General features: G+C 47.2%; 1 protein-coding gene across 1 annotated transcript; it reads right to left on the reverse strand.

Moving 5' to 3' along the window:
• Positions 1 to 27: 27 nt before the first annotated feature.
• On the reverse strand, positions 28 to 20194 carry LOC108037457 (baculoviral IAP repeat-containing protein 6). Its single transcript, XM_017114029.2, is given in 33 exon segments — positions 28 to 1145; positions 1313 to 1741; positions 1799 to 2245; positions 2247 to 2268; positions 2333 to 3155; positions 3213 to 3827; positions 3890 to 4135; positions 4302 to 5654; positions 5742 to 6205; positions 6264 to 6799; positions 6862 to 7046; positions 7113 to 7343; positions 7409 to 7526; positions 7584 to 7807; positions 7869 to 8127; positions 8195 to 8979; positions 9325 to 9396; positions 9609 to 9726; positions 9864 to 10349; positions 10415 to 10590; positions 10671 to 10939; positions 11007 to 12435; positions 12553 to 12664; positions 12721 to 12953; positions 13010 to 13437; positions 13521 to 13935; positions 14716 to 14937; positions 14996 to 15216; positions 15277 to 16114; positions 16181 to 16924; positions 17029 to 18091; positions 18150 to 18460; positions 19678 to 20194. Coding segments are annotated over 33 exon segments (14613 nt in total). The 5' UTR covers positions 19898 to 20194; the 3' UTR covers positions 28 to 626.
• Between the last annotated feature and the right edge of the window lie 41 nt (positions 20195 to 20235).

Raw genomic sequence — 20235 nt, forward strand, 5'->3', positions numbered from 1 at the left:
TAAACATTTGAAAGAAGAACTGCATACTTTTGGGGGAAACAAAATGTTTTTCGCGTTTTATTTCAATTGGAAAAGTAACTGTTCACATTTTGCTGTAAATATTTAACTAAATCACTACGTACATACATAGTTTAATACGAATTAATTTAGTTTTGGTGGTTTTTGTTGTTGTTACTGTTTTATAGTGGTGATATTTTCAATGACTTGCATGTCCGTTCTATTCTATACACACATGGGTTATTCTTGTAGAAATCGATAGATCCATTTATATAAGCATTTATAAAAAGTTCAATACAATAATCATACATACTTGTATAGAGTGGGATATTCATTTTCTTTGAATGGAAAGTTTCTGACAATGCTTATTGGGGGAGTGTGTCTTAATCTGCGCGAAGATCATTAGCGTTATTTGTTTAACATTTATCATTACGGTTCCATTAAGTAAAGCACACCAAGTTTTGTTGCAGTCTCTCTCTTACAAAAATTAAAACAAGTAAAGGCGTAAAACAAAACTCATAGCATATAAATAAAAATGTCTAGGGCAGCAAAGATGCGGGAGGCCGGGGGCATTCAGCTTCTGGGCATCACATCAAATTCATCTCCAACAACGTTGGGCAGCTAGGTATTCACGGGGTGTCCTCTTCTTCCTCTTTCTCTTGCCACACACTGCTCTCGTTCTCCGTATCACTCAGAATTTCTATGACATCTTCCTCGCCTGTCAGCAGACCCTCCTCCTGGGGAAAGCCCTTAAAGCCGTCATCCACATCGCCATCGCCTTCGGCATCGCCATCAGCCTCGCAATCATCCGCATTCTCGCTAAGCAAGTTCATGTCCGGCACTATCGTATCATCCGTTCCCACCTGAGCGTTGTTGGTGGCTGCAGCTGCAGGAGCCGCGGACACATCCATCGGGGGTAACGTGGCCACCGGGTTGAAGGGCGCATCCAAGTCCTCAAGGCCACGGGGCGGCTTTAGCTTGGACAGCTCCTCCCGCAGGTGGCGATAATGCCGGCGCAGAACCATTGAGTTAAAGGAGATAGTGCGGCTGGCCCGCTCGGTGTATTGCGGCTTGCTCAGCTCCTCGATCCATCCTTCGATCTGGGCGCAGATCTCCTCACGCTTTAGCCAAAAGTGCTTGTGTATGACCTGAAATTTGGGTGATTTGTTTAAAGAAATGCGTCTTAAAGTCTTAAAGGTATGACACCATTCTAGGGCGTAATATTTTACACAATATTTTAAATCAGTCAAAAAAGTATCACTAAATTCTGATTCGGTATCATTTTGGAAAGTTTCCACCATTAATTTAAACTTACATCTTTGAAGCAGTGACTTGGGCTGCGTATCTGCTCAAGCATTGCCCAGCGTACGCAGGCCTGATAAATATTGCTGTTGTACTCCCGCGATGAATTGGTACCACTCGGAGTGCCACGACTCCTTTCAAAGCCCGGCTCATTGAAATAGGGCTCGGGGACGAGGATCAGCGACTGAATAGAGACGAGCACCTGCAGGAAGCTTGAGGTCTGCGCATTCCACTTCTCCTCGGGCCGGCCGTGCCACGTGTTCAGGACCGACAGGCACACCTTGCCGTCATTGTAGAGGTTGGGGTTAAAACGCACCGAATGGCGGCCGGTGGTCTCTAGGTTTATGAGCATGGGCTGGTTGGGGTAATCCGGGGGAAAGAAGACATCGAATTCGAAGCACCCGTTGGCATATGGCGTGTCCGCCGGTCCAGTGATGAGTACCTATAAAAAAAAGTGTAAATAAATATTTGACTCCAGAAAATTAAACTGCTAACATACCTTCATGATGTCCAATCTATCCGTATCACAGCGCACAAATACAGAACTACTAAAGCTGAGAGGTAAGCTGGTGGACAGTGTCACCGCCTCCTGAGCCAGCCTCTTTACCCGCGACGGATGGTAGCGATCGCCGGCGAGCCGCACCATCTTCTCGAAGTGGTGCGATACCACAAACCGGAAGCTGTTGTTGTCCGCCTCCACGATCATGTCAAACGTGTCGAACTGACGTTTCTTCATCAGCTCCAAATAGCGCTGCTCAATGGACTTGCTAAGTGGCTCCAGTTGCCCGGTGCCGTCCTCGTTGGTGTGCAGCATGTTGATCAGAGCATCTGCATCCGTGGTCTTCTGCACAAGGACACTCGTTTCATGAATGTCCGGAATGAGCAGAGCTAATCCCTCATCGTCGCCGTCATCGATGTTGAAGGTCAACTGATGTGTCTGGCCCTTTGATGTTCGACTTCTTATTAACTCTGAAAATAAAAGGGTAATCAAGTTAAAAAATTAATAGATAAAATATGTCGTATATATGCTCACTTTAGTCGCTTAGCGTAGGTGTCCACGCAGGTCTTCATGTTCGTTAATAGCTCCGCAATAGGTGGCGTGCTCTCCCCACTGCCACTGGCCGCCGGTTGGAGCAGCGAGACAAGCATCTTGGACAGCGACAGTGCGCGCAGAAGCTTCAGTATGGCACGGTACAGCGGAATGTGGCGAGTGATGTCCAGAACGGAATCGTTGCGCAGATAAGAGCTGAGGGCGGGGATCAGGCAAGACTGCTGCAAAAGTGTTTGGAAGATGGGCGGCAGCTCGCCCGTAACATCTCTGACATCATGATAGGCCAAGATGTCCTCCCCACACATGTCACTCGGTATGCAATCCCCCGGATTTATATAACTGGCCAAGACGAGCAGTAGCACCGTGACGTGCTCCTCTTCGCTCTTCTGCCGCAACAACGCCTGCTCGACATTCCAAGATTGAGTCGTGGATCCGGTACCGAAACCCGTTCCCTTTGCCCAGTACATGTGGCTTTTGTCGTCCGACGTTGCACTAGGCGTTGCCTCCTCTGGTCCATTTGCTTTGGCACCGCTGGTACTTCCGTTTCCACTTCCATTTGCACTACCACTACTCGTTGCAGTTGGTGATGGCTCCGTGATCGGTGCTCCAATCCTGCTGTTGTGCGACTGATGCGAGAAAATGCCCAGGCAATTAAGCACTAGGTGCATAGCGCCCACTTCAATAACTACGCGGCGAAGCAGCACGCCATCGTCGGTGGACAGCGGCACACTATCCAGAAGCTGTCGGAAGACCTCGAAGGGCAAAGTGGGCAACGAAGGCGCCAGCGACAAACTGTATATATCATCTGAAACCGGAACAATTTGTGAAATCAATGAATTAAAGGACGTCTCTAGTTACTTACTGCCTTCGCCGTCTCCCGTTACGCCCAGCACCAAACGGAGTAGGCACTGCGCTCGCATCTTGTCCCGCAGCAAGACATCAGAGTAGGCGGGCAGACGCAAGAACAATCCGAATGCGGCAAGCGAGTGCTGCGGCACCGAGCTGACCGTTGCCTGCTTTGCTGCCGGCTCGCAGATGGTGTCCTCCAGATCCTCGTAGATCTCGTCGTTCGGCTCAAGCTTCACCCAGTCAGAAAGCGGCGGACTTTTCTCCTTTTCGCTGACCACCAAGGTGGTCTTACGGCCCGAGTGCTCCGGATAAACGGTGGGCAAATAGTGGGCCAACAACGAAAGACCGCCGCTGCTGGAAAATCGCTGTAGGGGCGATGGCAGCGGCTCAGTGCAGGCGGCCTTTGTCTTCTTGGCCTCGCTTACTTCATCCGCCCGCTGTTGCGGTACGAGGTCGAACGATATGCACGGCGTGGACAGCGAATGTCCCGCATCCTGGAGCGAGGCCAGAACCTGTGAGATGGTGGCATCTCCGGCCAACAGGATATCCGAATACTCTGGTATGACCAATTGGTTACCATTGGCTGCATTCGCCGATTGCAACAAGAACTCTTCCACGTTGAAAATATCTGTAGGAGAATAAACATTCTGTTAAAATGGCATTTTATTAGAAAAGTTATTTAGTCCTCACTGGAAGCCAAGTTCATGGTGCTGGTCTGAGTCTCCTTGTCCTTGTTCATAGCCGCCTGGTTCTTGGCGTCTTTTATGCGCTTGTCCTTAGCTGCCACAGCTGCTCCCACGGTGAGGAACTCCATGCTCCCCGCCTCTACGTTGTTGAAGTTCAGGAAGCTGCTCTTTTCCAGCTTGATATCATTTGATTTGGCAGTCCCACTGGACACGCCGCTGCTGGAGGCCGAAGCCTCGCCAGCTCGTTGATCTGTTGGTTGTTGATAAACTAGGTTACTATACACTATGGGGTCAAAAACAAAAGCAAAAGAAACGAAATAAATTAATTACAGCAGCCAAAGTAATAAACAAATATGTGAAAAACAGAATAGAACCCCAGATGGGAAATAAAGTAGAGATTTCGCAAAAGAACTCACCACTGACGCAATTCTGCATAATCTCCTGGCAAGTGGTGCTGGTGGTCACCGTGAAGAGCATATGGTGGGCGCTGCTCCGCTTGGCCGGGTGGTTGTTGACGGCTGCCACGGGCAAACTAGTGCTTGCCCCGCTCGAGTTCCCGCCCAGGATTGCGGACAGGGTGTCTCTTCGCTGCAAAGGCTGCTGACTTCTCACCGAGACGGTGATGTGTTCATTCTCAAGAAGGAGCTGCAAGACCAACTGCCTGGTGAATCCAGATATAGTGGGTCGAACCCCATGTGAAGATCTCAGTGGCTTGCATATTATGGCACCGATGAGCAGCGATGTGAGCACTTCCTGGTTGCCAGGATGGCAGGCGCTCACCCTCGTGAAGAAGTTGATGGTGGCCCGCTCCAAGCGGATGAATGACTGCTGCATGGGCAGCGTCTTACTAAACTGGGCGGCATGGGTGTTGCAGAGCAGCTGCAACAGTGGTTTCCAGAAAACGGATCCCTGCATCGTGCCCAACCAATCTCGCATAGGACCCTCGGCACAGCACTCGGCAAAGAAGTCCAGCACCTTGGGCACATTTGAGCTGCTAAGCAGTGGAGTATTATTGCCCACATTTGCTTCGGCCTTGTCAAAGTCTGTTAGCGAGGAGTCCTCGTCATCTACTGGAACTGCAACCGGGTTGTTGCCTGAAGCTTCTTCTCCACCAGCCGCGGCTGGGGCTGCGGAAACTGCTAGCTCTGATCCAGGTAGCAAGTGCATGCAATACTCGTAAATGGCGTGGGCCAGAAGCTTGGGGAGTCCAGAGTCCAGCATTTGGTAAACTGCAGCTGGAGACTGGCAGGCCAAGGCCAGGGTCTTCAGGAATGTGGGACGCTGCAGCAGAACCGTTAGATTCTCACTACCCTCTCGCCTAAACCAGGCACTGCCGCTCTGCACCTTACTATCATCTGTCTGGCCTCGAGCTGGTGGCTCTAGTTTCACTCCCAACTTAACCAACAGTTGGTTAAACAACTCCGGCTTAATGTAGCACAAAGCACAGAGTAGGGAATCAAAGCTGCTCTTCAGAGGCTCATCATGTTCCAGCGACGACACCCACTCGAAGCAGGTCTCGAATAGCGATGATGAAATGAGCAGGGGCAACTCCGGGAGCTGCTGCTGTGTCTGGACTCGCCAGAGAATAGAGGCGATCACTTTAACAAATCCGCTTTGCGGATTATTGCAACGTGCCTGTTGGCTGTAGTTATCATGCAGCTGCATCACCCAGTCAATCAGGACGCGCAGTTTATCTAGTAAGTGCTCCGTGGAGCCGGTGACCACTTCGTGGATGAGATCGCACACCGCGTCGCTGGAGAGCTTGAAAACTATAAAGGTAAACAGTTTAGTAAAAGAGATTATTTTTTTCATTTTCCGCAGGGTTATCTGAAAAAGCAGAGTCTTTAATAACTCACCTTGGGGAGTGGTGTGCCATAGTAGCGTTCGCAGCAGCTGCAAACTGAGCTCGTGGTTGTAGGCACCCAATTTCAGCAAAATAGTTTCCAGGTGTTGCTGAGCAAGGCTTGGAATCATTGGCATGATGTTTAGCAGTGAGCAGCAGGCCTCCAAAAAGCCGGGATAGGCAGCCGGATAGGCGGCGATGAGATCTGCGAGTTTGCTGTCCGGTTGCAACGCAGCGACGTGGAAGCAGCGGGATAGGATCCGCACCCAGCCAATGCTCGTCTTGGCGAAGGCATCGTCCTCAAGCATGGCATCTGCGTCCATCGCGGCCAAAGCAGCCGTTTGCAGCGGTGAGGAGCACGATGCCAGTGAGTCGATAAACGGACTCGGCGAACGCAGCCCCTGCATACGATTCCCGAAGATAGTCTGGCCAAGCACAGCGATCTGTACCAGTCCGACATTACCACAGTCCTTGGGTCTGCAATTGAATTATTTATTAAATTAAATCAATTAGCACAATTTCTTCTGTAACTCACTTGTAAAGCCTCAGGACAATGCTGGTAGCCACCTCCGCCTTGGCTAACTTCAGCCTGATGCAGGTTAGCCCAGTGGTGGCCATGGGAGCACCCACCGGAATAGATCCCAGGCCATAATCTCTTGACAGCTCCAGCGCCACTGCCGAGGGGCAGGAGGCCAAACTCGTTGTGTGCGGTACAAGCTGCACCTCCTTTAGCAAAATCGCTGTGGGCAGCGTAATGGTGAGATCTACGTGGGTCTCATTTGGATAAAACATGTAGCTCCAGGCTGGGGATCGTGGTCTTCGATGTGTAGCATTAGGATTGGAGATGAGCACCTCAGCACTTTGGGCCGCATCATTTTCAGACACAATATGCGAGAAGGGGGCAAAGTTGATAAGCCCATCGTACTGAGCACCACTTCTTGGCGGCTGAGCAGCAGTGGTCCCAGTGGTTCCTGTTCCAGTCGTTGTCTTTTTGCACGCACTGTTTGCCGCCACATGACTGTTCAGCTTAAAGCGAGTATTGCGCGTCAAGTGCTGCATGATCAACGATATCTAGCACAATATAAGAAAGTGAGTATTTTCGGAAAGGAAAAATCTTTTAAATGCCTCCTTACCAATCCCGGCTGCATGTTGATAATCGTCTTGTTTAGTCGCACTAAGTTGTGACAGATAATTTGAATTCCACCCAGCTGGGTGAATGTCTGAACTGCCGCTGTGACTTCAAGGACCTTAGAGATGTACCACAGGAAGGGTTCTGAGAGCGGCAAACGCGGCAGCGTGGCATTCCTCTGTATGGTGGCTTTCGATTGAGGAGATCGTTAGATTTCAGTACCAACAAAATATACCTTATAGAATGCAAACTTACTTTCTTCGAGATATTGGCAAATAGGTGCCACAACCAGTCGCGGATTAGAGGCTTTATCACTGAGGGTTATCATCAAACTGAAGACAGCATCCGCGATTGTTTGTGGATCATCCAAGACCATATTGGACTTTAGTGAGAAGAAGCAGCCAGAGGACATCATAGTGAAAGTGTTTGTAGAGCACTGAGAGAGCGTTCCAAAGAGGCGTTTCATCGTTGGGAAATGTCGCAGCACTTAAACGATTATCAAAATTTATTTAAGAAACTAATTTAAATTAAACCACTATTTTTATTCATACCCCAATCAGCTATGCATGGTACTTTGCTGCGATGACCTTCCGTATTTAACTGCTCCGCTTTGGTCTCATCCGTCTGACTTTGATTCGACAGCTCCTCCTCCTCGGGAATGGTAACCTCCTACAGAAATTAGACACAAATGAGATACGAGTGATGACATTCTGCGGGGAGACATACACTTGGTTGCCTGGGCATTTCTGTCAGCACCATGTGAGAAGATAGTTTCAGCAGATTTATGATCAGCGAATTGTCGCAGATTGTGGCATTCTGCTTGGAGGGATTCTCCGATCCCAAAACATTGGCAAACAGATTACTAAAATTGTTCCCAGCGGTGTTGTTCTCATTTCCACGCTGACACTGCAGTTTCTCGCCATTGGAAATGTTGTTGTACACCAGAAAAGCTAATTAATATATTAGTTCGATTAAATAGTCTGAATAATAAGAGGAATTTTCACTACTTACAAACACTTTCCGTAATCTTAAGCGCTATATTTAGATCTCCCTTGTCGTTGGGCATCATCAGAAGATCGCGAACCAGTTGGTTTTGGGCATCAATGGGTCCCTGCTGGTTGCTAATAGCGCCACCAGGTTGAACCAACTGGAGGACAACGTGCAACAAAATGTCCTTCAGCCGACGCTTGCAGGGAATGCCACTCGTCTCGCTCTTGCTGTGCAGCCACAGCAGCAACTCATGTAGATGCTTGCAAATGGTTGGACCAGCCTAAAACATTAATATTAATAGCGTTTAAATTTAAATGTTAGACTGACAAATTAGCCAAATTACTTACACATCGGTTGGTAATGATGGAGGAGCTCATGCCATACCCGGAGAAGAATCTCAGCAGCATCTTCTCAAAGTTCTCATCATTCACAATGACTTCGTTGATACGCGTACAATCCGCATCCTCGCCAATAGGCAGCGAATTGCAAGCAAGGAACAGGCACTGGAAGCCCAGACACCAGGTGCGTAGCTTGATGTCATTATGCCAGGCTAAGGCCAGAAGCAATCCCTGCACAGCATTCGCCCCAAAAGGAATCTTGGGTACATCCGTGTGGGTTATGCCACTAGTGTATGGCTTGTCCGCGAGTTCGCAGTTCAGTGTGAGCCACATCTGCAGCACCTGCTCCAAGTGCACCCACGTATCCTCATAGTGCAGATCTGCCAGGATGGAGTCGAAGACTTTCTTAAACATCACATAGGTGTTGCGGCCATTGTATTCAGTACCCGACCAAAGTTGGGTCAAGTACTCTGGCCAAGGAGCTGCTTCTGGAGGCGGAGAGACGAACTCATTGGTTAGCACCTGCGGGAGCGAAGAGTAGAGATCCAGCGAGGTGCGATTCGTAAGCCTTCTTAGCTGTGTCTCAACATGTAATTCCAAGCCCACATCCAATCGTGAGTCCAAGGCAATGGAAATGGACTTGCAGAAGAAATTGAAGGTGTTCTTGCAGAGTGCGTTGCTCTCCTTTTTGGTCACTGGCTTTGTACGCTCGATCATGTCGATGTCGTTCAGCATTTCGTCGAATTCCGTGTCATCGCATTCAATCAATGATGGTAGGTAATTGTATTTGACGGCTGCAAAAGCAATGGGTATGTTGTATATTTGGTATTGTTTAAAGTTTACTATAGCAGGATATGGGTTAAAAAATCATATTTAAATAGGATCAAACTAAAAGCTTGGCTAAGGGAAAGTAGTTTTGTACCAGGAACCGTAAATGGTTAATATATTCACTAAGATATACTATTATTTTAAAGCTTTGTTAATTTTGTGATTTAAAAATTCACTGTTTCCCAAACGTTTGAAAGAAGAGAGCATTTACGGTCCCTTCTTACTCAATATGCGGTCATCGGGCAATCTATAATTTAACCTCGCATAGATACCATGCAAGGTTCTACGGTTAGGAAAAGTACTATGTTTACCCTCTTGATAAAATTCTCTTGCTGTCGGCATCAGCATCTCAAATTGTGCCTCAGTGCACGAGGAAGCAGTGGCTAAAAGAATGGAAAATTCATTGAAATTGTTTCACAATTTCTGGTTAAGAAGACACTATTGGTGGGCAAGGGATTAATTATCTACGGACAATCCGAAGAAATAATACCTGTGCAAATATTTTCACAGAATTTGTTGTGCACATTTTTTTTTGCATAAATATTTAAGCATTTCGCTTATTAAACAAACTTATAAATTCATATTAGATACTTACAAGTATAGTCGCTGAATAGATCTCGTGTTTCCTGCACTGTTGCTTCCATGGTACGAGGAGTATCATTGGTGGGAGTGACATCGCTATCCCTGAACTGTTTGTCCGCATCCAAAAGATCCTGCAAATCAAAACAATTTTAATTATAACCGAACTAAATCATCAGCGCAAACAAGAGAAATCAAAGTACAAAAAATAAGATTGATATAAACGACCGAGTTCCCGTTTTTGGTATATTAATAAATTGGTATTACTCACCTGAAGCAAACACGTAATTGCATGGACAGCCCAGGGCTGCTGCTGATCATTCCACACGGACAGACGTACAAGTTGCTCCAGCTGGGCGGTGGTCACAATCTTACAGAGTTGAACAGACGGTCGGCATGCGGCCACCAGACGTGCAATAACCTTGCAGGTGAGCAGAAACTGGTCCATGTTGCAGTCGAAATCCATTTCCAGCAGCAGGGCAAAGAGTCCGCGGATAACCACCTTGATGTTGGCCATACGCAGAGTCTTCAATCCCTTGTCAAAATTGCTGTCGCGTTCTCCATCGCTACCCGAGACATCCTGATGTTTTGGAGACGATGTGGAGGCTGTTGCACTCTTAGATGCACCGCTACTTGAACTACTGCCAGTCATACAGAGGCCAGCGGATCCAATATTTATCTTTCCACCGGTCGAGGTTGACTTGGTAGGACCACTTCCCTTTGACTTGGTCGACAGTTCCATGAATATACCAGGATGCTGAACGATAATTTTACATATGTATAAAAGTTTATTATGTGCATCTAGTGGTTCTAATAACTTACCTCGTTTTGTATCATATAAATCTTCTTTCCCCAATCCGTGTAAGGCTGCACCGAGTATTTGTTCTGCTGAATGATGCGTTTCTTAAAGCAGCGAAGCTGCTTGCTGTTGGGAGTGTTGCTGGGTCTAGTCTTTGTAAAGTCACTCTCACAACTCATAAAGTCCCAGCGAGCAGCTGCTGCAATAACATTAGTATGATTTAATAAATATGTTCAAGGATTTTAATTTAACTTTCTCAGATGCGTGTGGTTCACATACATTTATCCTTGCGCTCGTTGTCGTCAAGGCACACTGAGAGAAACAGAAGTAGCCAAGTGATCAGCTGAAGATCTGACGTTGTGCCCATAGCTGCATTACGATCAGCAGCATTCGCCGAAGTGCTGGGCTGCTCCGACTGGTATTTGTAGTGCGGTGAGATCGGTGCCAGCAGCTTGACGAGCGTCTTAAGCACGGCATCAATCACAATGGAACGGCAGGCGCCCATGGCAATACTGCGACGTCCCAGGTAAGTCAGCAGAAAGAATATGCTGTAAGTGTGAAAAAATATTAAAGGTTAATTAAATTTGAAAATCTATCCAGGTACGCAACACCTACCGATCTTGGGGGAAGGCCTTGCAGTTCTGTGCCGAGAACAGGCTGCAGAAGGTGTCAGCTAGGAAATCTCCCCACCACGGCTGGAAACAGCACATCCGCACCAGTAACGAGCAGGTGGCCAATTGAAGTTGGGCATCTCCGTAAACTACCAGCGAGTTAAAAAGAGCTTTCGCCGTAACGGCATTGAATTTCTGATGCACAGGCAGGATGTTCTTAATTCCATACTCAATGGAGAAGTGCAGAAGCACCTCCACCAAACTCAGGCTGAGCACTCGCAACTTGTCCCTAGATGCAGCGCGCAGGATTTCCTCAGTTAAAGGAATCGACTCTTCCGCAAGAGGCGCGTTACTCAATGCATTAGGAGACAGTGCTCGCTCCAAACGGAGCACCACATTCCGGATCACATTGATCTGGTACTGAAGAAGCATGCATTCATCGTAAAGGGACACAACCTTATTGTTGTTATCCAAGCCACTAAGCTCCTCGTCCCGCTGCTTGTTGATAAAGGCTTGAAGGTGGGCCACATTAGACAGCTCACTATTCCGCATGGGAGCCAGCAGATCCATTAGTTTGCAGCTGGCCAAGCTGTACCGGCAATGAACATCCTCGTACAGAGCGTTTAACGACTTCAGCTGCGATTGAAGGCTCTGTGTGGGCTGCTTAATGAACCTCATCAACTGATCTCCGTAGCCGTCGTGCTCCAGCACCACGGGATGGCCAAAGAACCGGCCCAGGGGCACTTTGCACTTGGTTGACGACATGCCAATTCGTCCAATGATGGTCAATTTCAGGTATCGACAAATCGGTGCAGGCTGAATGTCGCTCAGAACAAGCGTTTTGGTTTGGATATCGTTTACCTGCACCAGACGCGTGCAATCAGTCTCCTCATCAAAACACCAGATGTCGATGTTAAGGGAAGTCACCTCATCGCACGAGGGAATCACCAGATCCGTGAGCAGGATGTGCTGGCCAAAGTCGAGCACCACAAATCGCCTAGCACCCGAGTGCATCCGATCGATGACGATCATCTGTTTGGGCGGCGGAGTGATTAACTTGTGCCAGGCAATCGGCTGGCAGGGGTTAGCGTTTAGGCTCTCCTTGATCTTCTCACTCTCTGCGGCATCGTCCAGTACGCTGTCACCAGTTGATGGGGCCTGTTGCGATAGGTTCTGGTCTGGAGTAGTTTCCAGGCCTTCGATGGGGGCCCCCACTTCCAAATTAAAGGGAGGCGATGCATTACCGTCCCAGTTGATCAATTTGTCAAAGTCAGCGAAGGAGATGTCGTTAATATTCTTCTGTATGTAGCTTCCGAAAAGTGACAGCTTAGGCAGAAACTTGGACATTTTTAGTTTGTCCATGATGGCCGCTTTTTCTATTTTAACCTCCTCTTTCAAGGCGTGCTCTATTGAGTCAGCAAGCGAGGACCCTGCTAAAAAATTGATACAGAAATAAACATAAGATAGGACAGATGCATAATACATAATCTTAAGAAAGGAAACTAAAATTTAAAAGATTGGGTCTAATGATTACTGTAAAAACAACTTACATGTTTTATCCTTAAAGCCATTAACCAAGCCAAATGCATCGTAGTCCACCTTGCCCTGTTTCTCCTTCATTTCCTCCACCAGACACTCAACATCATTGACCAGATCGTTGAGCTATTAAAATAATATATCGAATCTGATACTTCTTTGTTGCTTAGTTTTTGACATACCATTTCCTCGCCTTTCTCCTTAGCCACCACTAGCTTTGGCATCATCATCACATCCTCAATTACCACACTGGCAGCGGAGTTTCCTGCAACACTATCGATGTTGTCGATGCGAGTAGCCTCGGATGTTTGAACGCAGTTGAAGTGGAGCTGCACCACTTCTAACAATCCACGCAGTTGGTTGCTGATGCTCTTTCCTCGGATCAGATATGGAAACGTGCGAAAGTCCACACCATCTGCAAAAAAGATCGGGCTATCACATCTGATTTAATTAGGATTGATTTAAACGAACCTATGGAGCTCAATCGCTTAATGTCCAGCCCAGTTACTGGCAAAATTGTGGAACTACTGCGTATAATATTAGTGAGGGCTACCGAAGAACCGGTCCCCTGTCTGCTAACGTTGGGAAAGTCAAAATCAAAGATCTCAGGCTCAAAGGGATAGCCGTAGAGGCCAAATCGCGTGCTTAACAGCGCACAGTGTGGATCCCAGCGCTTGTCAATCTCGACGGCAATCTCCTTTAATAGATTGATCGCCTGCTCGGAAATGCTATTGTGGGACTCCGCTGTAGAGGTAGCACAGGTTAGCATCATATACCAGCGGACAACGCTGCCGCACTGCGCTCGCGGAAGCTCCGGAAATGTGTTAGCAATCGCCGCCTTGAAGCTATAATCCAGCGTCGTGTGGTCCTGCACCTCCGCCGGCAAATTCGTTGCACCTCTGCAAGTTATAGTATGATAATTTAAAGTAAGTTATGTATATTTCTGAAAAAATGCATAATAAATACATATGTCTTCACTTACTCCGTCAACATGATTAGAAGCTTCACACATTTGTGGGCCGTACTCCGCTCACTGTAGATTACACAGTTGCGCAACAACGGCTCAATATGCTTCTCAGCCAGGGAAATGCACTCGAACTGCTGCGCAAGTAGATCTTGGAGATGCCCCGCCGTCTGCTTGTTTATCTGGTCCTTGAGCCGCTCTGACTTGGGTGACCGAAAGCGGTTTAGCCTGATAAAGCATATCCAATTGAGCACGTCGAGCGACAGGTTCTTGGCCAACGGACTTGAAGTCGGATCACTGGCGATACGCAGCAGCTGCACCAGCAGCACGTTGCTCTCTAGCATGGCAATGCGTTGCATCCGACCATTACTGATCCGACTGTGAGACTTCACCGCCCGCACACTGATTGAGATCTCGTGCAACCAGTCACATCCTGCGAAGAGAAATGAAAAGAAAAAGGACCAATCGTATTGGTATTCATGACCATAAGTGCGAGTTGCGGAGCCAGGAGGTACCTTCCCTACTCGGCAGTTGCCTAAGTCCCACAGAGGGAATAACGGCAGCGGGCGGGCTTTGGGGCTTCGATTTTGAGATCTTGGCTACGATCACCGGTTGATTGCCTTGTGACTTGGTTTTGTTTACATGAATAATATTAATGCAAGCTGTTTTCGCCGAGGGATATACTTTTAGGACCGCCGCCTTGACCGTCTGGAGTATATTGAGAACATTAAAGGGGTTCCTAACGAGCTTGTTTCGATCCACCAATTCCTCAACTTGATGCGAGCGCTTGTGCCGCGTTGGGGTTGCTGCAAAATGTAGCGATATGGGCGGTAAACAACTTCATGATGGTCGAGATGTATAGCCCACATTTCATCGGTTGCCACTATTAACAAACCACCTATTTCTAATTCGTCCTTTTGCTGTATATTTTATAATAGGCCCAGACCAGTGCTTTTATTAAAACTTTCAGAATGGAAGCAGAAAAATATTGAAACCAGTTATGGTAAAAATATAAACCCATTTTATATTATTTTTTAGTGGCAAAAGCGAAATTGAGTATGCAAATGCTTGAAAATAATTCCAAATTAGAATATTACAAATTATAAAATAAAGTAAAATAAAACCGTAAGCGATATTCGGTGTTTTGTCTGACTATTTACACAAATTGCACTGTCGTTAGCTTAACAGTTCCCCCATTCAATGGATTACGTACCCCTCGTCTTGTTCTGCCCGTCTTTTGATGGATCAGACACTGTCTTGATGTGCAGCAAAAAGTTCCTGGTGCGGGTCTTAAACAGTTTCGGTGAGGTGAGCGTGGCTGTGCCTCCTTGATCACAGAGGTCGATGCATGAGGAGAGCTCGATGGGACCGGCCAAGACCTCCGCATTGTGGGCTAGTAAATACTCCTCGCTTAGCACCGGATTTTCATTGGCAACTGAAAATAAAAATTCAAACTTAAAGATACAGCTTACGTTGTGTGTATTAAAACTTACTATATGAGAGATCAATGTTGTCATCAATGACATTCGGCTTATAACTGGAATGAGGTCCCTTCATTCGGTACCCAAAGCCGTTCGTGTTTTGTTTCAGAAGTGTGACCTGGATTGCTGCGGGATTTGAGCATTGCTGATATACTGTAAACTTTAGATCGATGTGGCCCAGAGACACGGGCTGAGCCAGGTTGAGCTCTATTATGTGTTCGTCCCAGGTTGTTCTGTGAGGGATTACTTTTGGTTAAAAAAATTGACCCGTCATTATAGCGTTAAGTACTCACGCATCGTTGTGCAGACGCCAGGTGCGGGTAAAATCCCGTTCGTCTCCGCCATGCCTCATGTTCTGCGACTGTTTGCGTTGCTTTTGCACCTGGCCGAGATCGTTCCAACAGCTGGGCACTTCGGCAGAGTAGACAGTAAGCTTGTCATCAAACTGGGTGAGGGCGTAGAAGACTTTTAGGTCTTCCAGTGTCAGGTCGGCAGTCTTGTATGCAAGCAGGTTGACATTGGTGGCAGCTGAGGAAGCCGTCGATGGCGAAGTCTGGACGTGGGCACCCTGTCCACCGGCGTTGGAGAAGATCGAAGGTGTCGCTGCCTCGCTGCCAACATCCACGCAAATAGAATCGCTGACGAGCAGGGTTTTGCTCAACTGATCCGCACTAGCTGCATGACGAGCGCCATCCGTCACACTCACATCCGGGGCCTGCGTTAAGGTCGTACTGCAGTCATCTTCCATTTCGAGTAATTCGTCGCCAGAGTCGTTTTCCCCCTCGCTAAGCGAGTAGAAGAGCAGGCCGCCTTGGCGTGAGCAGCAGCACAGCCTGTCTAGATTCCGGCAATAAACCACAGACTCAAAGTGCTCGCCTTCCTCCTCAATCACCATGGTGCCTTGAAAATCGGCGAGCGAATAAATCTCCACGCTGCCATCTGCACACACCACGCATATGGAGCCGGCATCCTTGTGCTCCGGAGAGGAATTGAAGTGCGGCAGGATGCACAGCTGCTTGGGACACTTGGCCCGACTGAAGGTCATGGCCAGGGTGTAATCGTTTGATATTTGAGTGTCATCGTAGTCAAACACCAAGAGCTGAGCTGCTACATTCCCTTCGGCATTGTTATCTAATAAAGTAGAGAAATAAATTTATTAGATATATGAATAATTTATATCATGACGGATAAGCATACCCGTGTCCATTGATTCATCAGCCCGTTGCTCCTCATCCTCTTCCTCCTCCTCCTTGGCAACGGTAGCCATTATAATCTTACTGCCTTCTGTCTCCGGCGCCTTTGTGCGAAGCAATTTAACCAACAGCTGGTTGCACTTGGGCGTAGTGGGCAGAATCTCGGCAATCTCGATGATCTCTTGGACCGAATGCGCCACACCATTCGCCCCACTGCTGGCACCATCCAAAGCATTCATGCGTTTCACACTTGTCCAGCTCTCCACCACGCAATCGATCTCCTCGGTAGCCGTCATTTTGTCGCTGCTGCTGTTAGTGCTTCCGTTGATCATGATGTTATTGTTGTTAGTCGAGGAATTTCCACCCAGGGAGTTTGCCTCGTTGTTGTTGTTATTGTTGTTGTTGTTCTGGTGAGTCATCTCCACATCCTCGACAAGCTTGTCGATCTCGTTGCCCATGCCCAGGTTACTAACATTTACCGTATTCGACCCGACCATCAAACTCAGTGGTTCCTCGAGATTGTGATCCAGGATCTGGGACAAGGTGCACAAGTCGAAATCATACAAAACGGAGGCATCGTCGGTGTTCTGGCTAACCCCGTTGTTCTTGTTGTAAGTCATCAGAGCGGACACAAATCCGTTACTATCAAAGCCATCGGCAAACTTCTCGTATGGTGTCATGGCCTTGTTATCATCATCCTTGGACTCGAGATTCACTTGGGTCACGGCCGCATTTGTTTCACCGGGAACTGTGTTGAGATGAATAATAATTATTAATTAATCTGTGATTGCATAATGTAAACAGGCACTCAATCTATTTTTTAAAGATTTATACGGTTATACAGTTGCTTACCATTGACCATAGGGGATGAAGACTTCATCAGCTGGCCGCCAACGCTGGATACGCTACCGCTGTCGTTGCTGACGCTCGCCGAAGTCTCGCTGCTGCGGTCTACTTCCACGATGTTGAGCACTACCATTCGCAGGGCTAACTCGCCACTGCTCTGGCGCACGCTGACCCCCAGCACGATCTTGGAGCCTACTACGCCGGCCCGAAGCGTGGACGTGGAGGTAATATGCTGGGCATTCACGCTGCCAAACTTTCCACTAGAGACGGCATTTGATCCCGAATGGGAACCCGCTCCATTGCTGCCACCTGCTCCGCCATAATTTGCCGAAGAGTACACGTAGTTTACCTTGGTGCGAGCTCGTGCATTCGGAAGAACACATATGGCAGTAACTCTCGCCCACTCGAAGCTCTCCTCGAAAACGTCCTTAAGCAGGGTCGGTACATGGATGCTGTGCATCAGCTTGAGGTGGCGTTCAATGCTCCAGACACTTAGCTCTCCCGTTTGAGAACAACTGGTGCAGAGCACGTTCGCGTAATCACTGTTGGAGATGATGTCGAATCCCAATCCGGGAGCTGACAATGCGGGATTGGTGGCGTAGGTAATGGACAGAGGGACATTCTGGGTGTACTCGCCCTTGACAAAGGGACACAGCGGAGAGTGCCTTTCGTGCTCGCTCCACGGCTCGTCGGTCTTCTCCCAGCAGACAAGACACACGTTGCAGGTGAAGCACATGGCGCGATCCTCTCCAGAGGAAGATGGCTGATGGTAGAAACCGGCCTGGGCCATCTGATCGGGCAGCGCCCACTTGTAGTCCATGTGGGGCCACTTCTCGAACGTCTGGCGACGCACTGCCTCCGAGTGCATAAGCACGCGCTGGAAATTACTAAAGTTCCAACCAAAGTCTGGGACTCGGGAGCCCATCAGCATGTCGGTAAGACGCTCATTAATGGCGGATGCGATGGCCAGCACGGGAATATGGCGCTCCAGACGCTTTAATAGGATGACCACATTGTTGGACACGAGCTTAAGGCTGGAATAGGGCACCTCTAAGCATATGGTATTCCACTGAAACGGAAAAAATGATCAGATTTAATTTAAAGCAAAAGTAAAAGAAAAAACTCACCCGCTGGGCCTTGATGCCCTTTTTGGCATTCAGCTGCGCCTGGTTGATCTTCTGCGTCAGCTCGTTGCTGATGTCACAGGGGCATTCCAGACCCTCGCTCTCCAGTTCGCTGATGCAGTTCTGGAAAATTATCGCCTCGGACAGTATAATCTCCAGCTTGATGTAGTCGTCGTTTTGTCCAATCGGCGCCTGAAGAATGGTGTCCAGCAGCAGGACGCCGTTGTAATCGCCTCGCAGTCCAAGGTTATGGCCATCCCAGAACAAGATCTTGTCTTGCAGTGGCATATAACGACCATGAACGATGCTGTCACCTGAGAGAGAAAAGCGGGACAAATCATTAGAAAGGGAATATGACTCATCCCTGTTGATTTCATCAGAAAACAATCAGGAACATTTTTGTATTTTAAAACATTTATTAGACTTCAAATCAAAACAAATTCCTTATCATTATATTAGATTTTATATGGTTAAAAATAATAAAAAAGAGCATAATAATTTACTGTAAAGATTAAGAACTAAGAGATTAATCTAGTTTTTATTGAAAGTAAAAGCCGGAAGTTAAGGTCAAATGTTAAGCTAATAATAAGTCAATTTTAAAATCAAAAGTGGTGGTTTTGTGTTATGACTGTGCATCAGTCCCAATCGATTAGGACACTATGTATTTCCGTGAAATTAAAGACCGGAACATTCCCGAAAATAGTTTTCATAGAACAAGTTCATTGGGCAGTGGAGGCGAAGGGGGTTATCAAACAGAACTGCGTAATAGAGGCAAAACAAAAACAAAATGCGTGCTGTTGGCTGCTAATCGACAACAATAACAAACCCATTGTGATACGACGGTCTGAAAGATTTCAGTTCCCGGGGGTAATCACTAGGATTGAATTGGATTATCACTTTCCGTTTAAGGATTTCCCAGAGCTTTGTTAAAAATTGATGCCAAACGCATACACAAAAAACTGCAAGCACACACAACCACACATACAAACATCCGAACGAGTGGACAAGTGCAAGGCAATTACATACTGAAATGCAATGCAGTGACCATTGGCTTTGACGAACTCAACTACTACAGGTTTATCATTTATCATTTGTTTAATTTAGATCAAGTCGCTTTTTATGTTTCAACTAATTTGAATTTAACTAATATATTTAAGGTGAAAAAACCCATTCCGAAAAATGGCCAATCCTTAAAATTATTTGTATATATTTGGAAGAGTTCAAAAGAGCAAAATCAATGTAATTTTGTACTAGTAAAATGATATGCACTAGTATAAATATTTTATTTGTAAGTGTTGGTATTTAATTAATATTGAAATATAGCGCCTAACACTTAACACACCAGATATGATTCAGCCTATTCTGATCTTCTATAAACATAAAATAATATTGGAATAATGCTGTGTTTTTCTCTGTGTGGGTTCTAATTCGCAGTTCTCCACTGTATTGACATTTGCATGCCCAAGTGTGCGTAAGTTCCCCCCATCCGTGTGTACATATGTGTGTGGTTATTTTTTCCCCAAAATCTCACCATTGGAGCTGAGCTGATAGGTCTGCAGGATCACTCCAGAATTGGCGTCCAGGACCTTGACGGTGCTGCCATTATTAAAAAGCAGAAGGACATTTAATTGCGGATGATAGACGACGTTGCGCATCTCAAAGGGTCGAGCTGGAGTGCTGTTACAATCGCCCAGATCCAAGTAGCCATCCTGCTTGAGGACGCGCTGCTGGTGATGCTGCTCCGTGGCCATTCCGGAGGAGATGCGCCACTGCGGTCCTGTTGTCCTGGTTCCGGATATTTGGGTTTTTCGCAATTCGGAAAATAATTCGCTGCGGAACAGAGCGCTCTGCTTCTTCTTTTTGCCCCTTCTTCTTCTTGTCTTCTGACAGATGTGTTTGCCATTCGATTGCCACCGTTCCCCTGTGAATGTCAGACTTATCGAGTGGCCCGTTGGGCGCGCGATTTGAGCGCGAGTTTGCGGGGGTGTGGCCACGACAAATCAGCAAAATAAATTCATTTATTAAAAAATAAAAGTTCGGAGTAGGAAATAATAATTTGGCCTACTGGTAGTGTGGCAACTCTACTCTG

This window comes from Drosophila rhopaloa, unplaced genomic scaffold (assembly GCF_018152115.1).
Source record: "Drosophila rhopaloa isolate 14029-0021.01 unplaced genomic scaffold, ASM1815211v1 contig_178, whole genome shotgun sequence".
NCBI lineage: Eukaryota > Metazoa > Arthropoda > Insecta > Diptera > Drosophilidae > Drosophila > Drosophila rhopaloa.